This window comes from Pezoporus wallicus, unplaced genomic scaffold, assembly GCF_028554395.1.
Source record: "Pezoporus wallicus isolate ANWC-B61680 ecotype Strahan unplaced genomic scaffold, APGP_CSIRO_Pwel_v1 contig_7985, whole genome shotgun sequence".
NCBI lineage: Eukaryota > Metazoa > Chordata > Aves > Psittaciformes > Psittacidae > Pezoporus > Pezoporus wallicus.
This window is the reverse complement of record NW_026636538.1, coordinates 1,885,488-1,909,450: the sequence shown is the minus strand read 5'-3', so window position 1 is coordinate 1,909,450 and position 23,963 is coordinate 1,885,488. Positions and strand designations below refer to the sequence as shown.

The window sequence follows — 23,963 nt, the reverse complement described above, 5'->3', positions numbered from 1 at the left end:
GTTTTGTGCTCCCTTCGTGTACAACATAAGACAAAACAGAGACCCAAAACTTAAGGTCTATAACAGGAACAACAGCAGCATAAGCATAAACTCGGTTACTGTTGAAAAATGAAACAGCTGGGCTTGACTTTAATCTGATTTTTGCCTTTTCCAGTACATGTAATTTTAAAGATTGAGCATCTGGAATTGGAGTGTAATAGTGCGGGAGATTATAGTGATAGAGGTAAGCCTATAGACAAGAAATTATTTGCTAGACATTGAGTGTCGGTATGATTTGATAATGCATATATTATAATACTTGCAGAAACACAAAAACTACTCATGGAGAAAGCTGTCCCTGTCAAAATTATCTAAGATATTTGCTCATCTTCCACAGAAAGTATTCCTGGCATCTGCAAATCAGACAATAATCTAAAGATCTCTTGGAATGTATTTGCCATTAATGCAATGACAGAGAGCACTGAACAAAACCAGATGTAGCTCCAAAAGTGATCATAACTGAAATAACAGTTAAATCTGCAGTTCTCAGAGCCTTTCCAAGGAATTCTTACTATAAGGGGGTTTCAAAATCTTCAAATATTTTAATAGTACTGTTAATATGCTGGAAAATTTAAAAGACAAAATTCATTCATTAAGATGGCTCAAAACTGAAGTGGCACCTGCTGTCACTGATCAGACTATGGAAAACAACGGCTTCTACAGTTACCCATTCTGGAGGGAGGAAGGGGACTGATCAGGCAGCCCCACTGCCTACCCTATGTACTTTCTCAATGCACCAAAGTCATCCATTTTACCCTCAAGTCTGCACCACCAGTGGCTGCTGGTGATAATTTATTGCAAGAATTCCTGTCTGAATGAGGAAATGTGGACTACCTGCAGCAGAAGTGCGATTAAGCAGCATGTGTGAACTATGTATTTTAATTTTTCTGTGTAAAGGAATACATACCTGTGCCTAGTTGATCAAGATGATGGCAGAGGTGGACTTCCACATAGGTAAATTGGATCGACACACTCAGTGATGGCACAAACCAAGGAGTAAAACAGGAGTCAACCCTGGTACAGGCTGCTAATGCTGTGGGAGTCACAAGCTGATCCCATGCACTTTGTGAGCCAGATTCACTTTCTGAGCTGTGGAAGGTACATGACAAAATGGCAGTTCAGCAGTTCCAGGATTTTATCACTTTACAACAGGACTTGGGCATGTGCTGTGCTGGTTTTCTGACACAGCCAATGTCATAGTTTTCTAATTGCTAACGTCAGTGTATGTGCTTTTTCCCAAGCAGAACATAGCAGACAAGTCTGCAATTCGACATTGTTTTTATCATGCTGCACTTTCAATTTACAAACTGTAACTGCAGAAGCAAAGTGTACTTACAGAAAATAAAACCAAAACATACCAGGTATCTTTAATTGCTGGTATAGTTGAACAGAGTACATTACTGTTACTAAAGCTGTAAGAATGAGCTGAAAGTTAATCTGGTCAAGAGAAACATTTCTTTCATTTTAAGGAGACCAACTCACAACCATCAAACTACTGCTATGTATAAACCCTGTCCCTTTAAGCTTTCTTTCCTTTGTCCTTCTCACTCTATAGAGTCATCATTTAAAAAAACAACTCCAAGTATCGTAAGCTCAGCCTGGAGCCTTTTACCAGCACCTATTACAACATATTAACTATACATTTAAAATGCCATCCCGCTGATTTTTTTTCCATAGCCGTGCTCCTGACGCCATGAATTTCCAAGCATTATCTTTCAGTCTCCTGAGAGACACTAACACTACATTACAATTCTACAGGTTGCTAAGACACCACTGAAGCACAAATAAACTTTCTAATTTAAGCCAAATCTACCCTTAATGTTCCTTATTCTCACTCCCTTTGCAGTTTGGCATTAGAGTTTTAGTTTGAGTCAAGAAAGCTAAGGTCAAATCCTCAGTCAAATAATGATCTTATTTTTAAAATAAAATTTAATGAAGGACTAACTAAGGCCAACTTACTATTTTTGTCAGAAAGTAATAGGCTTTTACAAAGCACTGTGAATAAACATTTTAAAGATAGTTTAAATGCAAACTTAAGTTTAAATTGGTTTTCAAAACAACGTCTTAAGCCTTTAGGACCAAAGTTTTCATAATTCCACGCATGTTAATACAAAATTATGTACAAATATAGTAGATACTCAAGAAGTTCAGCTGCAAATGCTTAAAATTCCATGGATAAGTAAATTTATCACTATTATTTTGTGTTACGGTAGCCAGCTAGCACGGTATTTATTTATGGAGCTCAAGTCCAACTTCAGATTTGTGGACATAAATTAAAATACTTGTTTAACAGTAAAACATAACTAAAATTAGCTTGTTATCAAAGAATCAAGACAAGACATCAAGAATGGATTAGGTTTGTGAAGGATGAAAGACAGATAATCAGATTTTTAGTTGCTTTCCTGTGCTTCTTTACGTCTTCAAATTGCCCGCTCACATTTCAAAAATGGTGTTGCAGGTTTTTAAGAACTGGCATATTAGGAAATAAAATTATTCTTTGTGTTTACATGACAAAAGATCTGTGGGACCGGACTAGGGTCAAAGAAACGGGATGCTTTGCTTTGCTCTGACATGGATACTCCTTAGATTGTTTGGAACCAAAGCATGGAAGCAAATCCAAAAGCTGCCAAAATCTGGAGGCTGATTTAGACCATTTAACACTTCTGAATCTATGAAACTGGTTAGTTCTCTTAGAATAACTCTTCACATTTTAATTATTGTTGATCATTGCATTTTGATTAGAAACAGAAGTTCAGGGACACATGGAATTAAAACAGAAAAAGGGCAGAGAGGTGCAAACAAATGTTAAACTATGAGGAACTTTTTTGCTTTTAATTATGTTTTAATACTTTCAGTTATTACTTAATTTGCATCAAACAGCTATAGCACTATCTGCACTAACAAAAAAGGACATTTATTTCTAAAATTTGAGGTTTATTCTAAAATGATAAATTTCTTTTCCTTAGAAGCCTATTCCTCAAGTCACCTATCAGTGACTTAGCATTTTAATTTCCTTAAAGATGTTTTTTTTGGAGATGGATGTTTTCCATAAAATAAAAACCCAAACAAAATCTCTAAATACTTAGTCAAATTTTATATACCTGTTTTTTATTTATCAAGCATTCTACTGTGATGGGACCTTTCTCATTTCTCATTCATAACCACACTGATTACAGGGCAACATAACATGCCTCATGCAGGAGGAAATGTGGCAGGAGCTTCACACCAGGGAAATAATTTAAAGCATTTAGCCATACTTTGCTCGACCTTTCCTGCCCCACAAGCAGCAGACCAAGAAGACGTAATATTCTGGAAGTTAAAATGATTGGAACAGTAAGATTCAAAGTGACTCATGGACAATCACTATAGAAACCAAAAAGACCCACCACTAAAATGATTCTCTAACAAACTTCAGAGTCCAACCATATGCTTAAAAAAATATCAGAGTGAAACAGCAAATGAGGATGGGACAGTGTTGCTCCCTGGGACAGAACCGGCTTTGCATCTTCTCCCATGCAAGGGAGGGACAAATGCTGGCAGTGAAGGACTGAGAAAAGCAGGAGAATGTGGGACAAGCTACATTTTAGAAGGGAAAATCACTCTTCAGAGATGAGATCACCTTTTAGAAATCATTTAAAAAGAAATGCAATGAGGATTCGTTCATCACTGTTTTCCTATCTGTTCCTTGTTCAAGTATTATTATCTGTGGAGTCCATTTGATTTTTACTCAACTAGAAACCATAGCAAGAATTATAGCCCCCATGTCATTATGAAAATAAAAATGCGTAACAGTATAAACCAGTTACAGTACAAAATATACTGAAAGCAGCATCCAAATTACTGTAGTATTGATTTAAAATAGAATTGTAATAAGAGATCACAATATAGAATGAGCAGTTTTTTTAAGGCAGACTGCAGTCCTTACAATCGGTACCGTGACCCTTCGATTTTAAATTAAATCCCATTTAAACTTTTTGCCTAGTAGACTTCCGTCAGACCTTTAGCACTGCTACTTTATCCTTTTACCTCGCATAGAGCACAGAAATCAAAAACACAGTCCTTCATCACATGCTGTGCACAAACAGAAAATAAAGCAGCGTTACCCAGGTAACTTTGTATTAAGTCTTGGTGACCAACAGTAGGAGCATTAACATCATAGCTAGATCTCACTGTGAAATCAAAATCTGTGCATGAAATGAATACAGTATTTAAAAAAATTCCAGCATTCCCTTGGCTGCTTTGGAGCTCCAAAATGAACTGTCAACTGTCCACAATTTTTCAGCTGGGGAAAGAAGGAATAACCAGCTTCTACTGCTTTGTGTTTGGCACAAACACATGCTGAGAGATGGGTGTAGCAAAACCAGAGGAAATTCTACACAAAACTGACCTGACGTTAATACTAGAAATTTCTTTTTGCCTTTTTTTTTTTTTTTAATCCTATGAAACAAAATTTTTAACATGGAAAACACCTCCATTCAAGAAATTATATATTATAAAATATGATAGCTTCACATCAAGCAAAACAGTTCAATTTAAATATATGGCAACTGGGAACAATGACTTAACAGTGACCTGCATTATTCTTGTTATTTTAAGAGTGGAATATTTAAACCAAAACTGCCATTTGTGATGAAACCGCAACATGGGAAAATATCCACTGGGAAGAAGAAAGAGACCACTTAATTCATTTAATTTATGACTCAACTGCTGGTCTGAACCCAAACTGTTAGAGGTCAAAATCCAGTACATCATTACTTTGAATAAAAGCTAAAACAATTAGCAAGAAACATGATCATGATTCCTTACTTTAATTTTTAAAAAGTAGCAATTTAAGGCTCATTTAAATGTTTTTGTACTTGTTTCACGGTTCGTATCTTAAGGCATTTTCAATTACTATTTCACATTAGTATGTCAGTAATTATAAAAATACTGTTTACATTACACCGGAGATGCACAAATATATAAAACATCTTGCAATGGAATCCACTTAAACAAAGAATGATAAACTCCTCCCAACCAAACTAAGGAGGAGCTTTAGTGTCTCACCAGCCAAACAGAGCTTTAAACAAAAGTTATTTTGATTATAATTTGCTAGTACTCCAACACAAAAATACAACCTCTGAAAATATTTTATGATAATTTCCTTTCAATTCCCTATTTTATGGTCTTCCATAAAAAGTCATTTATGCCATATATGATTCCTTTGAGAGACAACACTATGCTGAATCCCCATGGGAATGCAAAATTATTTTATTTCAATCTTACTTCAGATTTGTTCATTCGTTGAATAAACGTTGCTAAATGTTCATTCAAACCTTATGCATTCATTGACTAATGAGTGGTCTGCAAAACTCTTAAAAATAAGCAATATATATATAAAAATTATGTCCTTAACCAGATAGCTCCTTGATTTTTATACTTCTAATTAGTTTCTGATCAAACTCAGGAAAAGCTTGCATACCACAAGATTCTGATCATGAAATCTTTGCATATTCCTATATTCATTATTGGTTGATATACTTCAGCCTGCCAGCTACTGCTGAACATATCAGCTGGATCTACATCTTCTCACAAACATTGTTGTTTTCCTGTCACATGAGCCACATAAATTTCACACTTTATAACTGATGCTAGGAATCAGTAATAAAGTACTTAAAACACAAGGGACTAGCTTTCTGCTATTAATAATTAGCATATCATAGAGGTTACCACAAAAAAAACACCTCTGCAGAATCTGAAGGAAAAAATATCCTTGAAGAGCAGCTGCATGCATATGGCAGCTCTTAGTCTGACCCCAAATGCAAGATCAAACTGAGAAAATAAACTTCAACAAATCTAAGCATTTTTGTATTTTATAATTAATAGTGAATTAAATTTGCTAATTAATCACACAGTTACAGAATGTAATTAATGAGAAATCATAATGAGTGTCCAGGATAGCAAAGATCCTCTCACTTGCAGATCCCTCAGCCTTGAAGTTCCCTAGTCTAACACTTGGCACTAGCTTTGAGCATGGCTCCTTGCGGCTCTTCTCACAAGTCTGTACCATCTCATGTTAAATGTCTACTTCAGGAACAAGCCTAGCACTGAAATTTACCATGATATGGGGTAGTCTCCTCCAAAACCAAAAAAGTTTGGCAGTTTTGGCCAAGTAGAATCCAGAATACATTTTAGGGCTCTTGGTCACAAGAAAATATCCAAACTGTTAGCAGTATGCTTGTTTGATGAAGCCAAAATCTCAGCAAAATTACTGCCAGCACAGACTTCCTATCTGCTACTAAGGGTCTAGAAAAGTTGGCTTTCTCTACGGGTCCACAGCATCTGTCACCATCTCCTAACAAGGCTTTCCCTTAATAGAACATGATCCTTTGGGGCTTAACTGTTACCTTAAACTTGTTTTGTAGCTGTAACTATATGCATTTCAGTGTTTGTGAAGAGTCTCAAAATCTCCAGGTCAGTGACATGTGACTGGTGTGATCTGCTTGAAGACACAGCCAGTGTCTTCAACAAAGCAACAGTGTGCCTCAAGCACCATACGTCAAAGCTTCATCTCTGAGGTTTTTCTGATCTGTAAAGTTTCTCTGAGAAGAATCACCTCAGGCTGGTCACAGAATCATAGAATGGCTTTGGTTGGAAGTGACCTTAAGTATCATCTAGTTCCAAGCCCCCTGCCATGGACAGGGACAACTTTCTGAACAATTTCAATGCATTAGATTATCAGATCTCCCTGAATGAAACACTGCATGTAGTGATGAACCCTATTTGAGCAGAAAACAGTAAACACAATTAAACTGCCAAAATTTTGATGAAAAAAAACCTACTAAATTTCACTACTTCATTTTCAGTTCCCACCGAGTTCACATTTCTGTGGTGTTAAGCTGACCAGGAAGGCAATTTTGCCAAGGTCCCACATTCAGAGGAATTAACCTTGTCTAAAACACTTAACTTTTCAATGATGAAACTGCATTCTTCCACAATTAACATCAAGAAATCATTTCCAACCTGATACTATTAATGGAAACCAGATGTTTAGTTTTCTTCATTGATTTCGTTAGCCATGTTCATATGTCCTGATTTCTCTGATTTCTGTAGCTTCACATAACATATATGTTGGATGCTGCACACTCATTCAAGCATGTGTTCATATACAGGCAGCAATAATCAGCAAAAACCAATGATTCAACAGGGTCATTCTGGGTTTTCTGCTCTAGCTATATTAAGAAGATCTTTGAAAGCAATTCCACTGCTGTTTGTGTAGAGAACTTCTACTCATTTCTTCTCACTTTACATATTAACCAAAACTGGATGAATGCAAACAAGAGTATTTATCATTGTACATTGTTTCCAGCTGTAAACATAATGAAAAATGGATCCCAGTGTTTGGAAACACTGATTAATTTTCTTTAGCATTATAAGCAAGCTTTGTAAATAATAATGTAATGCTCTTGAAGTACTCAAGTTTTGTTTAATATATTTAAAATAGTCACTTGGCTTATTTTACTCATTGACTTGCACTGAGGACAAATTAAAGGTGATGTATGGAGAGTACATGGAAGAAGAATGCTTATTACTATGTTATACAACGGATTGTGCCTCACCCTTCTTTTGTCAACTAGCTAATTTTACTGCATTGTGCAGCTAAGAGGTTTCAGTACATGGCCTGTTTGTCTTCATTCTACAGGAATCCTTGTATTCAGAAAATGGATGAATGTAATGCTGCCAGGCTGCCTATAAATCTAAGAGAGCCCTTTTTGTGCATAATACATGCCCTTGCCTGAAGATGAACTACAAGTCTGAGGGTCATTTAAGACCAGCTACTCTTACCGCATACGAAAACAGTATCTTATTTCCTACGTCTCTTTAAAAAGATCTCTCAAGAGTGTAGCATTAGATTTCTGTTTTTCTCTCCTCCTTTAAAATTACCTTTGGTCATCAGCCACATTCTGACTGCTATTCAGGACAATCCTCCACAGGTCGGAGGCTATGAGTTCTTTCTGATCATTCACAAGGTTGATACTTGGTAGCTGTAGTTCACAGACTTTGCTTTCTGACAGATTGAATTCCCGGAATGCAACAAATGATTTCTGAAGCTCATCCCAATACTCCAAGCTGCAAGGAATCTGTGATAAAAGGGAGAAGGCATAATTATTTTATTCTTGATCACAAATATAATGGGATTTACTGTACACACTAAAAGTGTTTTTTAGTTTATTTAGTAAATTAAATTAAAGCTGTCATATAGAAAATCAGAATTTTAACCACTACTCAGATTCTGTGCTATCTTTACTTAGAATGTTTTTACAACATCACTGCAGTATAATGCTTCAAACTTTCTCTTGCTGGGCACAGAAATAGCTACTTGTTCCACAGTAACTTGTTCCACAACTAAACTGATCGTTACTTATATTTTGCAGCTAAAAAAGTCATCAGATGTGATCACATTATGGTATCAAGGCAAATCATTTTGAGAACCCAAACCCAATAAATACATGGTAGCTTCAGTTTAATTACATCCCTTATTTTTAAATCTGTATATAAGCCACTTGGATTATTTCTGGATGTATCATTGTACCTGGAGAGAATGTTATTAGAGATACTTCTGAAGACAGTAGAAAATTTTAATAAAAGCATGAATTTTAAAAGATTGGGTCTTAGGCCTCCTTTTTTTCTTTTTATTTTTTCTTTAATAATAGCATGAAAATGAACGAAAGTATGAATTTAAAACACATGCAAACTCAGTGAGATATGAAGATTTTAGAATTAAGATACAGAAATCCAGTTATGGCATTTGCACATGCTCAAGAAATAATAAAAATCAAGCTGACATAAAGCAAACAGTAAAAAAAAGTGCTATTACTTTTTTGTATCCCTTTGTTTCTTTGTATAGACGTACATATATAAATAACCACAAAAGAAAGTAAGAATGTGGTACAGTTGTAAGAAAATCTCAGCACAGCTAGAAGAAAGAGCTCTGTAAGTATTCTTCATTGCTACTCAGTAAGGACTATAAAGCACTTGACGGTGACAGCAGGCTAATTAATTAACAGGAATGAAGGTTAAGAAGGAAAATTCAGGGAGCTCAGTGGTTCAAGCTGGGGAGGGCAGGGGACCATAAATAATCACCAAAGAATTCTGGAGGAATTAACGTGTGGAACCACAGAGCCTGAAACATGGATTTTTACTACATGTGTCAAGTCACAATGATACCTGAAGACTGCAAAAACCAACTACAGTCACTATCATTTTTTAGTTCAGGATGGAGGAAAACCAACCAAACAAAAAAAGTGCCTGACAACTGCCTGCAAAACTCTGATGCCAGTAATGTATAAAACAGAGAGGAGCATAGCAATATCTATCAGGAGTGCTGATTTAATTTCAAAGACTACAGTCTGAGAAAAAGGAATTATTTTAACATCAAAAAGCACACATCATATACATAAAGATAGCAACACATATGTTTATAAGCTGCAGATTCAATTGGAAATGGTGAAGATACGCAAATGTCAGCTGGAAAATTGTGGGGCACTATGACAACGCCTGGAAAAAGCAAATGCCATTCTGAAACATGTCACGTGAGATACTTCCAAAAGCAAGAGGCAAATAAGAATTAACTTGTGTAAGACACCAGTGGGGCCTCCTCTGGGATATGACACGCATTTCCAATTCTTCATGTTAAAAGTGTATTAACTCACACTGGGATCTGTGCAGAATTGAGGACCAAATGAAGGACATCAAATGGAACATGATTCTTCTACCCAGAAAACTCAGGAGAGAAATAATTAATGGCAGAAAAACTCTGTAGAAATATGGATCAAAACAGAGTTGCTCTATGAATAAAGTGTAAGGCTAGAAACCCAAAAGAAACAGATAGAGAGGTTCAAGGACAGCCTTTGTGCCTGTGACAGCTGCTTTTAAAAGCTTGATCTGATAATAAGCTGAAGACAGTAATAACCACTGGAAGGAGGCTGGGCTTGATGACCCAGAAAACATCTTTCTTGGTTTCGTTAACTAAGAGAACAGTGCTAACTCTACAACAGTGCTGTGCAGCAATATGAAATATTATATTGTTGTGTTTGTAGTCATATTCTTTTTTGCTCTTTGTGTCACTATAGTTTTAGATTTCGGTACTTCTCAGTAGTGAATTATTTTAATGTTTAATGCCTGTGAACAAACACTCAAGACAATACCACAGCAATATTCCTACTCTTCAATTACAGATGTATCCAAGGAATTCCCCTATGTTAACTATGAACACATAAACAGCAACTTCCATCATTTGCTGTCTTTCAGACTATATTGTGAAGTCATTCACACTCACATACTTCTTTTTTAAACCTCTACAGCCTACATTTGATTTTATTTAAAATATTGCAATACTTGGCATATTTCGTATTTGAATAATTTCTTACAAAAGGTTGCAGGCTTTCATGGCTGTACAGGTACTTCTACATACAGCAGCGTGTATTTCTGTGTATTTTTAAATCTCAGTCCTTAAAATACCTCGAGACTCTTTTGGAATCTGATTCAATATATTTGAATAGCTGGTTTGATCTTGTGCCTCCTATTGCCTATCAACACCCAAGTTATCTTCTCCTGTCAATGAGTAACACGTGTGCAACAGAAGTCCCATGAAGCTATCCTATTATTTAGGATATTTATTTCTTTTAAATTACACCTCAAACAAAACTTCCTTTGTTTTAATATGCAAGTCTCCCTAATGTGAATCTCACAAAATTGGATTAGAATGGCAAGTAGGGGACATTGAATAAGAGACTAAGCAAGGTGATGAATTCTATTCCCACTAAGATTAATGATCTGGAAGAACAAGTTAAAGAGCACAATAAAGAAATTTTGTAAGTAGCACTACAATAGGAAAAACATAAAACTATCAGTAAGGCCATTCATCTCTCTTTATATATACATGTCTAAATATATACATATATATAATGTATGTGTGTATATATATATATATATATATATATATATATATATACACACAGAGACCAGTAATGAGTGGTGTCCCTCACGGATCGGTGTTGGGACTGGTCTTGTTCAACATCTTTGTCGCTGACATGGACAGTGGGATTGAGTGTGCCGTCAGCAAGTTTGCCGATGACACCAAGCTGTGTGGTCCGGTTGATACGCTGGAGGGAAGGAATGCCATCCAGAGGGACCTTGACATGCTTGTGAGGTGGGCTGATGCCAACCTCATGAAGTTTAACCATGCCAAGTGCAAGGTCCTACACCTGGGTAGGAGCAATCCCAGGCACAGCTACAGGTTGGGCAGAGAAGAGATTCAGAACAGCCCTGAGGAGAAGGACTTGGGGGTGTTGGTTGATGAGAAAATGAACATGAGCCAGATTCAGTGTGCGCTCGCAGCCCAGAAAGCCAACCGTATCCTGGGCTGCATCAAAAGAAGCGTGACCAGCAGGTCGAAGGAGGTGATCCTGCCCCTCTACTCTGCTCTTGTGAGACCTCACCTGGAGTATTGTGTGCAGTTCTGGTGTCCTCAGCATAAAAAGGACATGGAACTGTTGGAACAAGTCCAGAGAAGGGCCACGAGGATGATCAGGGGACTGGAGCACCTCCCATATGAAGACAGGCTGAGGAAGTTGGGGCTGTTCAGCCTGGAGAAGAGAAGGCTGCATGGAGACCTCATAGCAGCCTTCCAGTATCTGAAGGGGGCCTATAAGGATGCTGGAGAGGGACTCTTCATTAGAGACTGTAGTGACAGGACAACGGGTAACAGGTTAAAACTTAAACAGGGGAAGTTTAGGTTGGATATAAGAAGGAAATTCTTTCCTGTTAGGGTGGTGAGGCACTGGAATGGGTTGCCCAGGGAGGTTGTGAATGCTCCATCCCTGGCAGTGTTCAAGACCAGGTTGGATGAGGCTTTGGGTGATATGATTTAGCATAAGGTGTCCCTGCCCACAGCAGGGGGGTTGGAACTAAATGATCTTAAGGTCCTCTCCAACCCTAACAATTCTATGATTCTATGATATTTTTTCCCTAAGAAAAGTAGGTACTTCAATATTCCTACCACTTAGGAACTTCAGGGTAACCTCTAAGCGAATTATGAAGAATTTGGAAAGGCACAGGAATGACTGCTGGACTTAGTAGTATGAGTAGCCAGAAAGACCATATCACCTAACAGTTAAAGCAGGCTGCTAAGCACGTTGAACAGATTATTCCTCTTTATTTTTGCTCACTGATTTTGTCCTGTGTTGTAATATGTCAAGAAATCTACCAGAGCAAGAGACAGCATGTTTCAAGATGCCGTCTGCACATCATTAGAAGTAAAAGGTCAAAGACACGCTTTATGTGATTGCCTATACAAAACACAGCTCATGCTTTGGGACTGTCTAAACTGTAAGCTTTCTAGTTTTAAGCTTGCAAAAGACTTAGTTGACTTAGAGTCTTTGATTCTTACATATCTAGCTTTATTTGTTCTATGGGGTTTATTACTAATGCCTGATCTGGATAAGTTTAAGGAAAGATGGTAGCTCTGGGCATTATTAGCTGCCAAAAATAATAGTTGTGAAAGCCTGGAAATGGGCTATAATGCCAGAACTGAGTCATAGGCAGTGGGAATAAGTGAATTAACTGCAACAAAAAATTCCCCACATGTAGAATTAAATATGGTGCTTTTACCTTTAAATATTTTAATAAAACCTAAGCTATAATTCAGACAATTGTTATCTGTTAGAAAATGTGAGCACTAGCACTGCCCCTATAAAACCGAACACTAACAAAGCATAGCTAACCACAAACTTCTCTGCCAAAAACCAAGCATGTTTCTTCAACAGACACTTCTCCATAGCTTTTTATTTTCTTTCCTAGATCTCCAAGAAAGTTTTAATCGCAAGGATTTTATTCACCTGTAAAATGCAAACAGAACCATCACTGTACAGTCCCTGTCACTCACATGTGCATAAAACTGTGATTTAACTCAGATTTAACCAAGAATCTCCTAGTTTAATTTTGCAAGAAAACCATATACTATGACACAAACGTTTGTTTAGAAGGATGATTACAGCAACAGAGAGCATAACAGCAGTTAAATGTTTTTTTTTCAGCAGCATTAACGACACAGAGCAGAAGCAGAAATCAAAAGCTACATGAAAACAGCCTGAACACTAAGTACTTATAACAAAATCTGTTAATAAAATAAATACATTTAAAGCAAAGCAGAGGTTTCAAAAATTCCTCCTTTTTCTCTTTACTGATGTTAGCTATAGACATGGGGGATCTGATAATTGCTTGCCACTGTTCTGATAAAGAATGGAAATGGTATTAACAAATTCTGATAGGAAGGAAAGCAGTTTCCTCCAAGTGACAGTTTCAGTCCTGCCCCCGCGAGTACAGGACACAAAGAACGACTCAGCTGAAATAGCTGCCTTGGAGCAGAAATCTTTTGAATTAGGAGTGTGTGGATTCCTGTTCCTTATGGATTTCTCTTTTTGTCCTATTTTATGGGAAAAAAAATCATATATACTACATTAACATAGACATTACAAGAATCACGTTTGTGAACCCACATCAACTCTCTACAAATAGAAGCAATTTCAACATTAGCAGAGCTGAAACCTTTATCATATCCATTTCACAAAAAAAAGAAAAACCCCAAACCAAAAAGAAACTCAAAAACGCTCTTAAAAACCTGTATCCCTCAAGAAATTTCCCACTTTTGTCAGCTTAGTAGCAAGTCATTGTTAATAACCAACTGAAGTATGACCATTAATGAACTGCAATGTGATAGATCATGGTTTTTTTAATTCTTCATATAATGTTTACATATTACCTATACCAGAATCAATGAAGTCCTTTTTGGAAACCAGATGTCAAGAAATGCTATAGAATCTGTTAATGCTATGTTACATATCAATATCTTTATGCATGTGTTGTACACGCTATTGACCACATGGATACTCCTTGTTCCCTCATAAAGCTATGTGTAATAATAAAACACAATGGGAGACAAATGCCTGTTGATCCATATGTGCTTTTTAAAGGCTTTCATAATCACAACATGCTTCTAGATTTTCCCATGTCCTGATGTTATCCTCCCAGCTTTAGAATACTTTGCTAATTTGGATTTTAAAAGCTTTGGGTACACACCACTTACCAGTAGGTATGCTTCTATAGCTAAGCTCTCTAGCTGAACTGAGGGCCAATACTAGTGCACTTCCACAAGGTGTTATGTTACTGTAAATGATCAATACCTATTATTCACTATACATATTGTCATAAAGCCAACAGATCTCAGATAGAGACATCACTGCCATTTGCGACATAAATACTTAAAATATCTCAATTTCTCAGCTAATCCCATCTTTTTCACAGACATCTTTTTCACCTCTAGGAAAAAGTTACAGCCATCTGCCTACTGCTTTGAGGTTGCTGAATGACAGCTATATAAAAGTATTATTGCTTTGTTACTTAAATACCAGAACATGTAATTTTTAAATCAGTATGAAAATGGACTTTTAACTATACATGTGTAGATCTCTTAGGCTGCAAAATACACCTTGTCCAACTGAGAAAGAAAGATATTAACAGCTGGGTTGCAGAATGTGCTTAATGTTGTTTTCAGTGATGCTTCCTTTAGATTCACGTTTTTCCTATAAAATAAGCTTTCACAGAATACATGTTCATTTCTTGAATCTCAGTCCCTCAGATCGTGGGCGCTTCCTCTTGGAAATGAAGTTATTTTTGTTCCAGAAACAACTACTGTACAAGAAAATGTACACAGAAGACAGGAAGCGTGTGTGTGTTTTATCTCCTCCAAGCAGGGCCACCTAAGTGAATGAGAGGCAGAATACAGTACAAACTAGCACTTTGTGTAAGACATCAACCCATGCTGAGATTTTAACTCCAGCTTCCTGAGCATGAGTAAACTGATTACTCTGTCATAAAGCTATTCTGTTATTAGGATATTTTACTGTTTTAGAGCCAACTGCCTTAAAAATACAATTCTCCCCTTAGGTGAACAGTAGTAGCAGGAAATAAAAAGCTTTATCCAGATTTTCATTAGGGAAACAATTCTGGCAATAACTACCAAGAACTTTACTTTTAAATTTGATTTGGAAGTATTATTTATATAAAACAGCAAAATAAATATACTTTCCTGTGGAAAAATACATTACAGAGAAATGAAAAAGAAAATCAATATTAAGTGGAATAAAACCTCTTTAATATGCCTGTTCACAGAACACACACAGTCCAATATGACCAGTGGAACAACATTTTGAACAATTGTACGATACTTCAACATCCACGCTGCTGTTTATCTTATGTGACTGACATTGTGAAATCATGCTGCAAACCAAACTGCCCGTTGGATAACATTTTTTTAGCCTTCCTCAGGGCTAAGATTGTATCATATCAGTGTGGAAAACAGCCTCCCCTGGCACAGCTACAGACCACCAATTTTCCCTTTTCATGAAGATCCAAATAACAACAAAAAAAAAAATCTAGTGGTTTACAGTGAGGTAAAAATTCAGCTGAGTATTAGTAGTATTAAGATTAGCAGTAGTAGTAGCATTAAAAACATTCTCGTTGTACAAGGAATTTGCTGTCCTCCCGGCTCGATCCCCTTTGTGTTTTTATTATGGTTTTCTGTACTTTGACACCATTTTGACTTGTTACATACTCGTATATTTTGGGCAGTTAAAGTTATTCCACGGTTCACTCTCAATTTTCAACACTCGGGAATAATCAGACACCACAACTCTAAAAGTTTTTCAAAATTATCTAATATAATTTCTTCACTGAATTTGTTTGACTTCTCTTTAAAATCTATTAAGAAATTTCTCCTAAAGCTAGAACATTTAAATTATAAATACCCACTTTAAGATCAAATATGCAATATCTGCTTAATTTTTTCCCTATTCATACTGAGGTCTTTAGCTGAATAATGAAAATAACTACTATTTTGCTTCCTGAGTAATAACATATACCTTAGTTCTTTCAACTCTATTTAACAAATTTATTTATGGTCCTATTAGCATATTTATTTCATTTAATTTAAATTTACATCTATACTGCAATTTATAAAATAAATATTAAATACTTATGATAAATGTGTGTAATAGATGTGAAAGAAAACTCCTGTCTTCTGAGAGAAACTGTTCTTTAAAAATATATAACTGCCTTTTAGCTGACTTTGGAAAAAAACTTCTATACATCTTCAACTAATAGAAGCTATAAAAAACCCTTTGTAATATTGGAACCAGTTGAGAAACCACAAGTATTCAAATGCAGGAAATCATGATTTTATAACATTTTAATGTGATCTACTCTTGGGAAACAAAGTTAACCAAGCCCTATTTCTGTACAGGAAATATTCCACTGTACAGTTGTAATACATTGTGGTGAGGGGTACAGCTGCAAGTTTTTCACCTGTAATGCCCCACTGGTATTGTGGCTTACTGAATTGCATCAAGATTGCCTTCCTGTCCGGAAAGCCCTCTAAGTACAAACAAGACTCTAAGCCCAGTTTTTATTTTCCCTTGGTATCAGAATATGGTAATTTAAGAGCCCTGAGAAATGCTTTTTAACCTTTTAGAAGAAATATGTAGCATTCTTTTATTAGGAATGATGTTCTTTGCCTTTTTAAAACAACATGTGACCAACTTATCAATTTATCAGGCTAGCAGGTTCAGAGCAAATGCAGGTGTGTATAGTAATGTAATCTGTCACAATACTGGCTTTTTTCATTACTCTAAACACACTAAAAGCTTTTGTTAAGAAAGCACAGAATAGCGCTGTGCTATAATTGAGACTTCTGCAGGACATTTTAAACAGGAAAATGATACACAAGCCCGTATTTTTTACTAACTGTCATTCATCTCTCAAGATGAACTGAGTTTATGTGAAGATCACTTTTCTAATAGCAAAAGCAACAGTATTTAATTTAATTTATTAGTGTCAACCTATTGTTGCAAGTATTGAGAAAGAAAAGCATACAGAGAAGAGATCTTTCTTACATTAGGGACTTACCTCCTCCTTGCAATACTCCTTATTCTCTTTTTCTGATAAAGGAACAATCTGACAACAGTTTTCTAAAGGCTTTTCATTTTCTAAGCTTCAGTATTTATTAATAATGTAAGCACTATGCTGTTGATATGTAGTCACCTCTGGGATTGAGGGTAGCAGTCTATTAATACATAAAGTATGGCACAATTTTCAGATACAGGCTATTTTGACCACATATTCTCACCACAGTAAAGCCTGATTCCTACAAGAAATGTCACAAGATCAGTGTACAGCAGGAAGGACTTGGGTTTGCAAAGTTTTATAAATCAGAGTTACAAAATCTGCAAAACTACAGAACACGAGGAGAGTGTAAATCTGTCATTAAGATAATCTGATGGTTTCGTCAGTCCTCTGGCACCCGGTAGAATTTTCACTGGCTCAGTAACCCCAAAGGGTAAATTTCAGTGTGATGCAAAGGCAAATTATGCACAACTTCCATTAACATTCCCAACAAGTTACGCTTAACTCCCTGCAGACTGCACAGAAACTATAGGCCAATGATACAGTCTCATCCTGATGCAGTGAACACTAAGATCACACAGCAAAATAATTAAGATTATACACACAAAATACAGTAACAAAATAGTAAAGTCTGAGATAATCCTACTCTCAGGCAAGGAAGTTCACAAATAATGTTTAAAGCTGGAATTTCTAAAGAGAACAGGCTCTGTTTCACCATCTGCTTAAGACTCACTGTATAATACTGCAACTCTTTTAGCCCCTACTTCCTTCCTTGCAAGAAAATGAAGACAATGCTTATCATTAATAGTCAGAGTTTTAACTTTGGGAAACCTGCAGAACTCTGCACAGCATCACAAAACTTGCTAGCATCAGGCTACAAGCCCTCTTATACAGACCAGTTGTTTATAGGATGACCTGCATACATTTTGGATGGATGTAAACACTTTCTACTGACAGGAAAGCAGTTTCCTACATTATAATTACAGGCATTTGTTACAGTTCCAGTTTATCATCAGATACGCTCACTAATTACACTGTACTGTTTCAAGCTTTTTGCAACTCTTCACACAATAGAGTGCTCATAGAAACTCCGTATGCAGTCTATGTATAGGAGGAGTAGGATTAGTACAATCATTTTGAGTAACATCAGAAAGTAGAATTAACAAGAAACTGAAGTTTTAAAAAGCAGAATCCTAGTCAAAACACCAAATTTGCCTTCTGAGTAATCCACAACAGCTAGACAAATTATTTCACCATCCATCTAAAAAACTGATTATTTGAAGACATGTGCTGAACTGCGTAGCAGCAGAGCTAAAAATTTGCAAACTGAAAGGTTTATTGATAAGCACAGTTGAACTTTACGGCTTATTATCTAATAATACTATGAACTTAAATCAGTAATGTGTCACACACAAATCATCTGGATTTCCAAAATAGTTCTTGCTTTGGGAATGTAAAGAAATAAATCAAACATGAATAAAATCTGTGGTTTCCCCAAAAGTTCTTTTCCCAGACTCTCAAATGCCCAGCTGAACACTGCAGCCCCAATAGGGAATGAAAAGTAAAAAGGAAGCAGAGCCAGCCAAAAATGAGATATTCTCGGTTAAAAGGAAAAATGAATGTCTTTGACATTGATCGTAATTCTTTTCCTGTTGACTGTCATGTCAAATCCTTCCTGGAATAATGACTTACAGTAGGTCTAATGTCAGTCATTCTTAAGCTCATGCTTCCTTAAGCCACTGTTTAAACAGCCACAAGGTGTTAGAAAATGACTGTTTATTGGCTGACAGCGTTGAAAAAATGAGATTCCAGACTTCAGAGCTTGTCAATGCTTTATTTAAATAACCTAAGCACGTAAGGCAATGCAACAGACAATTCTTTGAATCCACATCTTTTGAAGTTGGAAATATTTTATGTTCTCTTACAAGGGATTTCACCATCTCAGCAAATGCTCTGAGTGAATTTTACCAGAGTAGTTTTATTTACCTAGTCTTTCCTCATTAAATCTCAGTTAAGCCCTGGCAACCTCAGAACTACACTCATTGCCCTGATTTCCTCCAGCAGACCTTGAAATTTGGTTAATTTAATCACCACTTTTCTAAACCAGAAGTGCTCTGTTTATTAGGACACTATATAAAGAAGAAAGACCTCAGCACATATTCATCTTTTCATTAGCTGTTATAATGCTGACTATGCTTGCATGCAATAGGAATTCTAGCAGGTACACAAGGGAAACATCCTCAAATACAAACACTTGTCAGGGCTATAGTTCAGTAGATAGTTTATTTTAACTTCATATGGAGAAATGAACAAATGTCACAGATTATCTTCCTTTTGTCTTGTAAGCTTTAAGAGCTTGCATCTTTCACTGGATGACAATCCAGAAGAAAGAATTTTAAGTCTCTATTGGTGATGCAGCTTATATAAATCAGAGAGCTCAGAATTTGGAGCATTACACATTATGTGATCACTTTGATTAGACAAATCTGCTTTTCTCCACCTTTTAAATCCATAACCACTTGTGTAAATGCTCTTGTAACAATACATATCTGCTTTTTTTTTTGAGATATGGAGCAGTGTCAGCAATATCCTTTATTGGAAAGATACCTCTACAATGGATGGCAAACACTAAGCATCTCTGTAAAAAGTTCACGAGCCAAAAATAGGCCTTCAGCTGCACAGAAAATCATTTGCATGTCCTGTTCATCTGCCTGAACAGAAAAGAAGAACAATTCCCTGACATTACAGAAATTATTTTCCTATTTTGCTGAGGTCGCTCTCCTGCCAACCCAAACTTGTCAACCTCATTCTTGGTAAAGATAAATGATATAAATACGTGGCCCAGATGAAATGAGAAAAGTAAACCAACATAGGCTAACCAGAGATGAAGGCAAATGTAAATCTGAGGTTCTCAGAATGCAGGAAGACACAGGAAGAAACTAAGTGCATAATGCAAGTACAGTTTTAAGCTCCATAGCAAAGATACCCGACAGCACTTTCTTTGAGCTTAAACACCTAAATATAGTTAACTCGATACTGTATCTGTACAATTTTAAAGTCATCATATGCCATAAAAATCATATTTTCCTTGAAGGCTATTACCAGGCTTCAAAGTCCTCAGGGGAAGACATTTTATGCACAGATTCACAAGAATGAGAATCATCACTACCAACAGATTCCAACTTTTAACTGCTATGGAACAAGGACATCACAGAGCAAATAACAGACCTTTTGCACAATTTTTGCTATAGACACTATCTGCATAAGAGAGTGTCTTAAAAGTAACACTAACTTTTGGAGCAAGAACAGTAGGCTTTGTCTCCCTGGTTTTGTGTGCATAATTTCTGTAAGTACATAATAAAATAGGCTTTTAAACTTGCTTATCCACATATCTTCAACCCAAGACTTTCTCTTAGCAGTAATTTACTTGAATCAAGTAAAAGTTTCACCTGCTGTAACTGAGAAAGTCTCAGAGAGCATCCCTTTTGATGCACCAATATAAATCTTCAATATTTTAAATTAATGGCATTGATATTTCATCTTGCTTATTACCTTTTGAATTAATTTTTTGAATTTTTTTCCAGGTTTGGACTTTCCTCTGCTCCTATGGTGTGAATATGATTCTCACATCAACACTGTTCCACCCTTTGCCCTTGCTGATTTGGGCAGTAATGGATTACCCTGCTTTACATTGATATTAGATGAAGTCAGCACTGGAATTAACTTCACTCTTAAGAAAGGTGCGCTGTCTTAAGTAAAGTTATCAGTGGAACACACTTTTTCTTCTTGATGTATTTTAAAAATAATCTTAGCAGCAGTCAAGATCAAAAGGGCATGCCTTTACTAAGATTTGAGTTCCTGTTTGAAGGTCTTTCTTTTCGGTAGATGCCCCTTATGCAAGGGGTACACCAGAGGAGGCTTACAGCAGTATTAATCACATAACTTGGACAAAATGCAGCCTATTTACTTTTTCTTCTGGTAAGAACATGAAACTACTGCTCGTGTGTATACTCCACCTCACATTGATCTTTACGAAGATATTTAGCTCTATTTAGAGCTTTCTAAACACCAACCAAAAAAATCTCACAACTTGGAACACAGGCAATCATTAGTAGAAATAAAAAAGAAAACTGGTAGAACAGACAAGAGTTGATAGTTTTGATCAAGGAACTAGAAAGATAGTCAGTTTAGAAGACTAAGGAATATTCTACATCAATACCACATCTCTTTCTAGAGAACGCAGTATTAACTTCTGTTCCCAGTTAGCTACACAAGGTTGCACCCACAAGCACAGTGTCAAATTGTTTTTTGCTTTACTTAATTGATTTTGTGTTCTGAAAATAATGCCCGTGTATATCCTTCATTACTAAGAACTTGCAAATATTACCACATAAACTTTGAGAAGGTATATTCAGAACAGATCTTGGCAGTGATGTAGGAAGAGGTACCACGGAAGTCTAAAGGTGTTTTCAAGAAGGATAAATCACGGAGAGCCAAAGAACATTTGTAGCATTTGCAGCATTTGCAAACGGGACAATAAGGGAAGAAAAATTAAATAGAATGGGGTTGCAATGTCTGGTAATCAGGGAGAACAAGTTCAGATACTCAATCTCCCAAAAGAAACACAATCCTTATGTAGTTTCTTACAAGTGCATTTAGAATTCTCTCTCACTTCCTTTAAACAAATAGATCAAACTTCTATTTCAAATCAGTAAAGAAAACGCAACATGTTGTGCCATGGCAGAAGCATCAGTTGCTTTTTTCCCTTCACAAATAAAAGCAACAATGTTGGGATTGTAAAATAGCATTACCAACTCAATCAGTGAAACATCTTTGCAACAACACAAGTAAAAGGACAAGAATAAGCTCTTGGGACAATCTAGAGATAGCAGCAAGGTAAGGTTAAGAGAAATATATCTTACATCAACTCCTATAATCTGAAGCTGTTCACTTATACAGCAGATGACAAGCAACTTCAATATCTAGAGAAATTTTTTTTATGGTGATGCTTTTGCAATTTTCAGGAATTTAATAGCTATCAAAGCAAAGCAATTTCTAAAACCTACCCATGAATAAAACTATATGGCTAAAGTTTAACAAAGATAGCTTGATGAAATGTCACAGCAACTTACTCAAAAAAAAAAAGAACATGTAACTGGCAAACTTCTAAATCAAGACAAACTATGAAGTGCACCTTTGCCTGTGTTTATGCAAATTAAAAGACTGAGGGAAACTGGTAACACAGCTGGTGACATTATGGGTCCTCTTAGCATTTGAACATATACACAATCCAGGGAAAGTTTTAAAATGTATTTTTAATGTACTACGTTATCATTGTATTTAAATTTGGAACCTTTTTTCAAAACAGTTGAAGTCTCCGGCTTGCAGATGTTCATCTAATGGTTCATGTCACAAAGTGAATAAAAGTGTTGTTTTGTCTTTTTTATATTTTGTGAATTTTCCATATGCGCTAAAGAAACAGACATATATCCATATGGGGAAAAAAGTGGAGCTGACAAAAGACTTCCTGAATAAAACAGAATCTAAAGACTGTGATATTTCGTAAATGCAGTTTACCCAAAGAATTTGAAAATCAACTCCATATTACTTATTCCATCCATCTATGTTAGACTACTAGAAGAATGCATACTGTCCACATTTAAAATGTCTGTTTATAAACACTGTGCAGAGCTGCTCTGTGTAGGTGCATGGCCATTTCTGGAAAATATGATAAATCACCACCTAGAACCAGGCAACAGTTATTGCCATAATTAATGGCCCACTACCAAAATATGGATCGTCTTGCAGGCATTTCTGCACTCTGTGTGCCCCAAATCACAGTTTTTAAATAGATGTCCTCTAATTTGGCTGACATCCTTCATCTCTTCCTTGTAACTAAAAAGTCCAAGGTAGTAATATAAGACTACGAATTAATCAGTCATAAAATTGACAGACCTTAAGAAGAAAGTGTGCCGCAGTAAAAAGCATTATGGAGAGAAGGTATACAGGAACGCCTGACCACAAATCTAAAACAAGACTAAAGGAAATAGTTCTCTATGGTCACTGTATAAGATTAAATGCAAATCTGAACAATTACATGAAGACCAGTAGAAGCTGACAGAACCTGAACACTGATAGCTGAGTGCTTTCCAGTTTCTGTCTTACTGTCCAAGGCAATCACAGGTGAAATGAAAGATGACTACGACCACCTTCTCTTCTCTAGACCATGGCATGGAAGTACAAAGCAGCAGGACGGGTGTGACAGTAGAAATCCAGCTGTGGATGCCCACTTTAAGGACCGATGTTACCCCTATACAGGGTCATACTATTACACAAGCATGTACATTATGCACATGATGTCTGTTATCTATAACGGAAGCGTAATGTAATTATACCAAAAATTTGGTGTGCTGTGCTCTGAAAACACCATACTGAAAGAAGGTAAACTGATGGCTTTCATAGCGACCTAATAGGGTCATCAAGACAGCATACCATAACACAATTTTGATCTTTGATTCAAACCTCATGCCAAGTGGTGCTGATTTTTTTCCACTTAATTTTAATTTTCATATAACTAAAAGGAGCTGACATTTGACTGTCTAGAGGGCAAAGAAATTGGCAGGACACTTACATGATCTCACTAACTGTATGTGCACGGTAATAACATTATACCATTTATCTGAGGAAGATTATCCTACTTATCCATAACTCAAAGCATATTGGTGCATAATTCAATTTTAAAAGCAATTTTTAATGTTATAGCAAAAATGAAATATAATTCAAGATTTCTGAACAAATAGGAAGAACTGGGAGATGCTTATTTCCCTTGACTCACAACACTATTCAGACTAACCGGCAGACTGAAATAAAAATAAAGTGATAGACCAAATTTGTAATACAAAAAAAGAATCTGAGATTAACAAAAT

General features: G+C 36.1%; 1 protein-coding gene across 7 annotated transcripts in view; it reads right to left on the bottom strand.

The window, feature by feature from the left end:
- Positions 1-23,963, bottom strand: part of VPS13B (vacuolar protein sorting 13 homolog B) — a 442,303-nt gene that overhangs the window by 55,069 nt on the left and 363,271 nt on the right. For all 7 annotated transcript variants that reach the window (XM_057400543.1, XM_057400540.1, XM_057400542.1 and 4 more), the window contains 2 exons: positions 7,963-8,159; positions 947-1,128 (listed from right to left, as the gene is read on the bottom strand). In XM_057400543.1, coding sequence (XP_057256526.1) covers positions 947-1,128; positions 7,963-8,159 — 379 coding nt within the window. The remainder of the gene's footprint in view (positions 1-946; positions 1,129-7,962; positions 8,160-23,963) is intronic.